Here is a 9,359-nt window from a genome sequence, read left to right on the forward strand (position 1 = left end):
GCAACCACATGGTGGCTCACAACTATCTGTAATGAGATCTGGCACCCTCTTCTAAAATAAATAAGTAAATCTTTAAAAAAAGAAATCCTTGATTCTTTCTCACCTCAACATTACCTTAGCTCTACTTTTAAAAACATCAAAATCATGCCCCCTCTGACTACCCATGATGCTACACCTAGTCTATAGTAACCTTTAACTTGGATCTCTGCCTACTCCCACATAGGGGCCACAGTCATCTTTTAAACCCCACCAGGTTCCATCAGTTCTCTGTTCAAAACCATTCTAGACCTCTGCACCCTCTTTAGAGCGAAGCCAAGAATCTAGGACAATGTCACAAGATATTTCCACTTTCATGCTCACCCAACCCACACTTTGCTCTCATCTTCTACAGCCTTCAGGACTCCAATGACCTGGGTTACCAGGACACAGGGAACAGCCACACTTCAGGGCCTTTGATGTGCTCTGTCCCAGTCTCTGGGCTTGCTCATGTCACCAGGACATCTCTAAAGCCCTCTTTGAAAGAGAAACCACAGACAGGCCTCTCCTCCCCACACCTCAACATCCAGCCCAGTGCTCTACTCTCAGCTCACTATGTTCATCATTCATTCCTCCAACTCCACAACCCAGACAGACAGACACTACCAGACTTCACGCTTCTGCAGGGTTTCACATAGCCAATAGTGCCTCCCCTAACCCAAATTTCTTTATCCGTCAAAAACAGTTCATACATTACTTCCTTTGTCCAGCATTTTCCCCTCGCCCACAACATACACTTAACTAAGCATTGTGCTGAAAGTCCTATTATGGAACTTGTTGTGAACACCACAATAACCACCAGCCATTCGTCTCCAAGTCTAGGAAGAATATCTAAGAGCAGTCTCATGTTTGTAGCCTTGACACTACATGCACAGCCTCTTAAAGGAACTAAGAGTCAAGGCCACTAATATTATACTTGCCACATAAGTAACCACAACTTTTAGGAAGTCAATAAAGAGGTCTATTTAAATAAAAGTTATATGTTAACCTAATCAACCTAATCCTATACTCAATATGGTAAATAAACTTTAGGGTAAGCACTTTTGACTCCCACTTTAAACCTTTCCCTCCCCTTGAGTGCAGACCAGGCCTATAAGCATCCAACCAATGAAAAGAGGTAAAGGCTCTATGGAACAGATGTGGGCTCCATATAACTGTGCACTAGATGGCACTGAAGCTAACAAGCCACTATGGAAATCAGCAGGACACTTCTTCAGAAAACTAAAAATAGAACTACCAATGAGCCAGTAGCACTACTCTTGGGAATATACCAAATATACAAATCTAAGTCAGTATATTAGAGATACCTGAACATCCATGTTCACTATGACACTGTTCAAAATTACTAAGTTATAAAATTGGTCTAGGTCTCCCTCCATACATGGATAAAATGTGGAATATGCACGAACAGTGGGGTTCAATTCAGCCATAAAGAATGAAATTAAGGAACTGGAGAGATGGGTCCGTGGTTAAGAGCACTTGTTCCTCTTGCAGATGGAGGTTCAGTTCCCAACATCTACATGGTTTCGTAGCTTACAACATCTGGCTCACAACTTTTGAGTTTCAGGGGATCTGACATCCTCTTTTCAATTCCTTATGCAGCAAGCACAAGCACATATGTGCAATAAAAACACACACATAAAATAACATCTTTTAAAATGACATGTCATTTGCAAAAGATGGACAAAAATAGAAAGTATTGTTAAGTGAAATAAGTCAGACTCAAACACAAATACTTCATGTTTTTGAAATCTAGGTTTTAAAAGAGAATGAAAATAAAAGGGAAACTATTTGGGAAGAGGAAGGAGATGGGAATGAAGAGAGTTAACTTTGGAGTGAATATGACCAAAGTACACAACATAAATGTATGAAAATGTCACAAGCTGGGCAGTGCTGGTGCATGCCTGTAATCCCAGCACTTGGGAGGCAGAGGCAGGCCGATCTCTGTGAGTTCAAGGCCAACCTGGTCAAGTTCCAGGACAGCCAAGGCTACACAGAGAAACCCTGTCACAAAAAAAAACAAGCAACAATGGGGAAAGAAAAAAAAAAAAAAAAAAGGGAAAAGAAAGAAAATATCACAACAAAACCCATTTATTCAGTACATTGACTCCACACTAAGTTACTGTGTGTGAGCCTAACAACCACCAGGAAATGAATTATGCCAATCCACCTGAGGGAGTTTATACGCAGATCCTCCTCAGGTGAGAGCAAGCATCAGTGGCAATGCCCCCAACAACCCTAGCCCACTAGACTGTGCCAGACTCTTGGCCCACAATACTGACAAATGGTGCTACATCACACAGCTATATTTGTAATCTGCTACTAAGGAGCCGCACAGAAAACAAATACTACAACATACAAGGTTTTTTTCTGAACCTTTTGTTCATACAAAGTTCCATGGTTTCTCTAACTTCTAAACACATTAATGTCAAACAGTTCAGAACCTACAAAAATTTAAACCGGCAGTTTAGGAATATTTACATAGGAAAGTAAATCTTAGAAAGTACTTTGTTACTAAAACAGTTCCTGCACTTTTCTCTTAGCCCATTTGCTAATATCCTGGATTACATGTATAGACAGTGAATCTGGTAAGTAGAACATTAAGGCAATTCTCCATATAATTAATTACACACAAGATGAGTAGGAGACAGGTGGACAGCCAGCAATAAGAACCTACTTACTGGTCAACAGGCAAAGCAACCAAGCAGAAGGCAGTCAGGAAGGCTTGCTCGTGCTAGCAGCCAACAGAGAGCTCTTCCACCAGACAAGTTATGCAGCTCTCAAAGGGCCAATCTGTGTAACTCAGCCCACTCCTCCTCCAACCCCAAGGTTAATTCCAAACACTTCCCAAAGCAGGACAGTCCAGGACAGAGGCTGGACTTCAGACGCAACATAAGGCATCGCCTGTGGTCTTTCAAGATAGATGAGACTACAAGCGAGAAACATTAAACATCCAATTCCCCTGGAAGGGATGGCAGGAGTGGTAGTTACAAGTATCATTTCCCTTACACAGGGGCAAGTGTCTCTTCTGCCCCTCACCAAGAAAATCATCAACCATAGGAAAAAAATTTTAAGAATGTAGAACACATTAACTACAATTTCCCAAATTCAAACATTTTAGCACCTATTATAAGTGATAACTGAGAACAACTCCACAAAACCTCACATCTGGGGTGAAAATTAATTTAAATAAACCTTCTTAGGAATACAAAACTTAATTAGTATACTCAATTTTAAATGACGGCCCAGGCCTTTTCAGTGTAAGTAACAGGAGACACCTGAATTACAGGCTACTGAAGTACTTACTCACAGGCAAGCCACACCCAAACAAGCTCAAGACAATTAAGCAGCCAAAAGCAGCAAAGAACTGTTGGTTCAATGCCTTAAGTTAATTCACTTCACTATCTCACTACCACACACACAGATACATTACTGAAGTCCACAGGATTTCTCAAGAAATAATCTTCACTCATAGGGGCTATTTTAAGAGTCTAATTCACCTCTTTTGACAGCTGCATCAGGGATGGCTATTTCACCACTCCTATTGACAGCTTTTATGACCATCAGCAACTTAGTGGGAAAATGCAGGCATAAAATAAAGTCAAACAAATCCTCTTTAAGATACCACGGCTTTCAAATGTTAGATGATGCCCTTGGAGACCAGTTTTAAAACAAATGGGACCAGATTATCAGTAATCAAGACAGGACTTCTGTTCACTATATAGACAGCAGTCAATTCACCAATCTACAGAGTAAAGAAAAACAAACAAGCCCTACCTTCCTCTGAAAACCTCCATTGAGATTCTAACCATATCATGATCTCCTTGAAAACTCAATGCCTAAAAACTGAAATATCTGGGTTATTCACTTCCCTCTAGTTATTTAATTCTCTAGAGAGAAATAAGAATGTATGCAGTCCAGCCTGGTCTACAGGGTGAGTTCCAGGGCAGCCAGAGCTACACAGAGAAGCACTGTCTTAACTAAAAAATAATAAATTTAAAAAAAAATGTGTGCAGTCAAAATATACATCCCAAAGAAAGAAAACTCAAAAGTCAGCAGAGAAAACCTCATTCAATTTGGCAACTCATTGCAATAGAGCAGCTTACAAATCTACTTGCCACACTCCTAAGAGTAAAGCAATTTAAAGAGAAATAGTTTAGGTTTTCTTTTTCAATACTTAACATTGAAAGTCTACAAAGGAATGTTATCTGAGTATTTTTAGATCCCTATTTTCTGATTAGGAAACATACTAACATCAATGCTTTATAATAAGTTACAATAAGTACTTTCCATTAATTTAGAAATGCTTTTTCTTAATTTTCAGATGGAGTCCACTGTGTACCCCTAATAATTCAAAATTGAATCATTGCATATGCCCAACCTTTAACAACTGTAACTGAATAAACACATTGGTAGAAAACACAATAAAAATGAAGTCAATGTAACCAACCAAGTCTAATTATTTATGACTCCACATCTAGCTCCCTCCATCTCAGAATGACTTGTTAGTTTTTCTCATGAGCCCACTCACTGACATATAGGTACAAGTCTCATTAGGCAAAGCCACTAGGGACAAACTTCACTGTTTCTCTCTCAGCAAGGATTTTTAAAGTCACTGAACTTTTCATTCCTTTTCACATAAGAACAGGTCACTTCTGATCCCCTTAGGCCTTAAAGTTTCTCACATGAATCAGGAAACAGAGAAATGAGTGACTATTTTTCTCAAATGTCTCAAGAATGATACATATCTCTAATGGTTCATAATGAACCGGACAAAAAAGCTAAAATCATTCCACACAATTGATGGCTTAGGACTTCCTAGCACTCAACCTTATCAGAGATCGGGATGTGAAAATTTACCCCAGGTTCCTCAGTATCACTGTCTTGCTACCAAACTGCAGTCTTGCTAACTCAACAGGACTACTAAAGAACTAAATACTAGGTACACAAATTTAAGAATTAAGTTTAAAAAAAAAAAAAAAAAAAAAGCTTGCATTCCAACTCTTGGTAAATAGGTGTTGCCAATTTATTGGGAATTAATAACAGGAAGACCAGCTATCTGCCAAGCTCTGAACAGTTAGTTATTTTAACAAAATAAAGATATATACTGGCTCTTGTCAACGACAATCATCAGCCTGAGAGAAGCTGGATCAAAGTGGTAATCAGGACATTAAACATTAACTTAAGGAGACTTTTCCTATTTCCTATTCTTGATGACCAAACTGCTTAATGAAAACTTCATTTTAAAAAGATGTGTAGCGTCACTCTCCAATTCTCAGGAAAGCACAGTACCTCAAATCACAGTAAGGACATGATCTCCAAAACCAAGATTTGCTTAAGATGCCTCAATTTTAGGAAACTTTGCTATAATTGATTTTTGGCATTGCAATACTTAACCATAAAGCAAGTTACTGAAGTGGCAGGCCAGGTGTTTAGCTCAGTGGTAAAGAGTTTTCCTAACAAGCTCAGTAACTTAGGTTAGAGTCCCAGAACCTCACAAACAAAAACCACTTAAAAAAATAATAAAGCGCCTTTAATCCCAGCACTTGGGAGGTGGAGGCAGGTGGATCTCAGTGAGTTCGAGACCAACCAGCCTGGTCTACAAAGTAGGTTCTAGGACAGCCAGGACTGTGACACAGAGAAACCCTGTCTTGAAAAAAACAAAAACAAAATAGTAACAACAGTGGCAGTGGTAGTAGTAGTAATAGCTAAAAGCTAAGTGCTTTCAAATCAAACCGGCATAATATCATTAAGATGGTGGAGACAAAACATGACATTCTTACTAACACGAGTCTAATTGCTTTAGAACACAGATCAGTAAACACTCCACTTAACCGAATTTCTTATTCTTAATTTATAAACAGATGTATAATATAAAGGTCTTTAAAACACAAGGGATGGAGTTTGCATCATTCCGTGCTCAAATATGAATGTATAATGCCGGACACATAACGCCAGGAGGTGGGAATGTGCCCTCTGAGTTCACATTTTCACAGTCAGGTGCAACCTTTCTCCTGTTTCAAACAACATAAAAGCGTTATCTGTGACCTCTAAATTTTCCCTTAATTCTAGTCAACTCTTCGAAAGACCCTGACCAATTTCACTGCCTCTGTAGGCAGAGTTGTATTGTGAAGGTTACCTTAAGTAACTTTTTGAACGTTTCCACAATCAGCTTCAAACTGAGCAGTATTGACATTAGCTACAAGTAAAGTAGCAGTTTCGGAGGGGGGGGGGGGTGTAATGTAACACTTTGCGTTAACACCTACTCCCAAGTAACATGTACCCAGTAAGCATGTAGAGCTATTTACAGACGCTCAAAGACTGCACCTTTGTTAGGGAGTCGATCCAAAGGAGAGAGAGATTAACTTCCCTTTTTTTTTTTTTTTCCCCCTTTCAAACCAACATCCACGTGAGTCCCTTCTGGCTTTGGGCCTTTAAAAACTGCTCGCCCTTCAGCTCCCGAGCAGAAAACTACACTCAACCACCCATCACCCCTAACTTCCTGGTGCTTTTTAAAAACTACACACCACGAGGCTGTTTCGTCAGTTTGTTTTAGAACAATTCTCGTTCCATTCACCTCGTGGCGGCGGGAGGGGTGGCCGGGGGGAGGGGGATACGGGACGGACGGACTGACGGACGCTCCCCCAGCTGGGGAGCTGCTGCCGGGGCAGAGGGGACCGTACCTCCAAACAAGTGCGGGGAAAGGTGGGCCGGTAGCGAGCCGATCACCAGGCGCGGCCCGCCAGGGCCCCCGCCCGCTGGCCGGTCCCGGTCCCTAGCGCCGCCGCCGCCGCCGCCACCGCCGCCGTCCTCCGGGCTACTGTGCACCGAGTCCTGCGAGCCGTAGGGGCCACTGCCGCCGCCGCCGCCGCCGCCGCCGCCGCCACCGGGGATGCTGAAGGCCGACTGCGCCGCGCCCGCTCGCCGCGCTACCCACCGCCCCTCCGAGCGAGCGGCTGCGGGGCGCTGTCGGGGCCGAGGCTGCTGCCGCTGCCGCCGCCCCGCCGGCCGAGGCGCTGGACTGCTGCGCGCCGGGCACCGGGGCAGCGAACCGGGCCGCCCGAGCGCCGTCCGCCCGCCGCCGCCGCCGCCGCCGCTGCCGGAGGGCAGGTCCGAGCCCGAGTAGGCGCGGGTGCGGCCGTTGGCGGCGGGGCCGCTCTGCTTGGCGCCCATGTCCGCGCCGCCCCGGGCCGCGAGCGAGCGAGCGAGCGTGCGAGCGAGGCGGGCGGGCAGGGGGCGGGACGCAGCTCGCGGCTGCGGCTCAGGTGGCCGTGCGGACGCGGTCGCTGCCGGGCCGCCGCGACGGGCCGCTACCGCTCGCTGCCGCGCACCGCGGCCTCCGCACCGCCTCCTCCGGGCGGCCGCCGCCACCGCCGCCATCCTCCGGCTCCCCGGCGGCTCGGAGAGTGGGAGGCGCCCGGCTGGACTGGGGGCCGCCTCCCTGCGCGCCAGCCGCTCGCAACGGGAAAGAGGAACGGGCGGCGCGCGCCCCGGCAACCGTCGCCTTGCGGCCCGCACAGGACAAGCCGCGGCCCAGCTGAGTGCGGCGCAGCGTGGAGATCGGGTCCCGCCGGCCGCTCTCTGCCCCACAGCCAGGCTCGCCCGCCCTTGCCCCGCCCTTGCCCCGCCCAGCATGTGGTGATGGACAGACAGGTGGCCCCGCCCACCGGGCCAAGCTCGGGGCACCAATCACAAGACGGCCCCTCCTCCCGCACGTGGCCTGTGGACGCTGGAGAAGAGCAAGTGCACCTTTTTCCTGGCTGGGGCGTTTGCGGCGGTGCCCTGTGTCTGGAGCGTTTGGATGGGTGGCTGTGACCTTCGTGGGTGTTGTGTACACTGATTAAAAAAGCAAACAATTCAGCCTCAGCAATGAGGACGATTTAAAGCAGACAAAAAAAAAAAAAAAACAGTACGGGGGCGAAGGACAGAGACAAACAACAGGAGCAGGCTGAAGCCAACTTGTTCTGAATTATCCTGGGGTGGGGAGCACAAAATTGGAAGAACCAGTGATAATCCAGCCTGACCTTCAAGGGTTGAGCAAAAGCTGAGGTGCAGGGACTGTCTTCTCCCTGAAACCCGGCCTTCAGGCCCAACGCTGAGCCAGTTTATGCAAACTGTTAATCGTTTTACCTTTTTGGATTTTTAGCTTCCTTGCCCGTAATGTTTGAATTAAATCTCCAGGGCAATAGCAGCTTTAAAATCTTGTGGTTCCTCTAAATGGAATTTAACAGAATCCTCAGTGCCTTCCTGTGCATGCTGCTTGGGCCGGGCGGTACTGACTCTCCTCCCATTTGGAGGATGCCCCGAAGCACTGTCTGCATGGAAAACAGCAAGTGTGTTTGTACAAACTCCAAAAACGAGTGCGTTGTCACGTCTTTTCCCCTTTTTTATTTGCAGTGAGTCGTTCATGTAGTGATTTTAGTCATTCTTTTAAAAGGTATGGGAATTGAGAGAGAGCACACACCACGTGCCTCTGTGTGTGTGTGTGTGTGTGTGTGTGTGTGTGTGTGTGTGTGTGTGTGTGTAAATGTTTTGACTGCATGTATGTTTGCCACAGGTGTGCCCGGTGCCCATCGTGGAGACTGGAAGAGGGCATCAAGTCCCTTAGAACTGAAATATTATGGTTAGTTAGCTGCCATGTAGTAAGCTGGGAATCAAACCCAGTTCCTCTGCAAAAGCAGCCAGGTTCTTAACCGCTGAGCTATCACTTCAGCCTCAAATTGTTTTTTTTTTTTTTTTTTTTTCTTTTTTTTAAGAGAAATGAGCCTTACAATTCAAGGTCAGCCTGAGAAACAGCCAAAAAAAAAAAAAAGAAAGAAAAAGCATTCTCAATACGAAGGGGAAAGAGGGAGGAGGAAGAGGAGAACGAAACATATATATATATATATATATATATATATATACATATATATATATGCATTGCATATAATATACATATATAGCTATTCTGAGCTTTTATATAAAATATCCTGTGTTATATCATCATTTGGTTAAATGTCTTTTCCCTACACATGTTACCAGTCACCCCATTACTAGGACTGAAGACAATGCTGTATAATAATCCCTTCATATTCTGATCATGGTATTAAACTTTTCATTAGACATTCGTCAGTCTATGTCAGCACAGTAGCTTTTCAGAAAATGAGTGTAATCATATTTTCCAACCATGATAAAAATGATTATTTTTTTAAAAAAAATGTACATTTATTTGTGTATACAAATGTATGTGGGTACAATCATACCATGACATTGTGTGACATACTTGTGTAACAGAGAACAACTTGCTGGAGTTAGTTCCTTCCATCCACCAAATGTGGGTTCTG

The 9,359-nt window shown here is 44.6% G+C and overlaps 1 protein-coding gene across 1 annotated transcript in view; it reads right to left on the minus strand.

The window, feature by feature from the left end:
- Znrf2 (zinc and ring finger 2) overlaps window positions 1-7,658 on the minus strand; it is a 72,880-nt gene extending 65,222 nt beyond the window's left edge. Inside the window, 3 exon segments of the mRNA XM_027429672.2 lie at window positions 6,720-6,949; window positions 6,951-7,111; window positions 7,114-7,658. Coding sequence (XP_027285473.1) covers window positions 6,720-6,949; window positions 6,951-7,111; window positions 7,114-7,416 — 694 coding nt within the window. The 5' untranslated portion in view covers window positions 7,417-7,658.
- Window positions 7,659-9,359: the final 1,701 nt, after the last annotated feature.

Source organism: Cricetulus griseus, chromosome 8 (assembly GCF_003668045.3).
Source record: "Cricetulus griseus strain 17A/GY chromosome 8, alternate assembly CriGri-PICRH-1.0, whole genome shotgun sequence".
Lineage (NCBI taxonomy): Eukaryota > Metazoa > Chordata > Mammalia > Rodentia > Cricetidae > Cricetulus > Cricetulus griseus.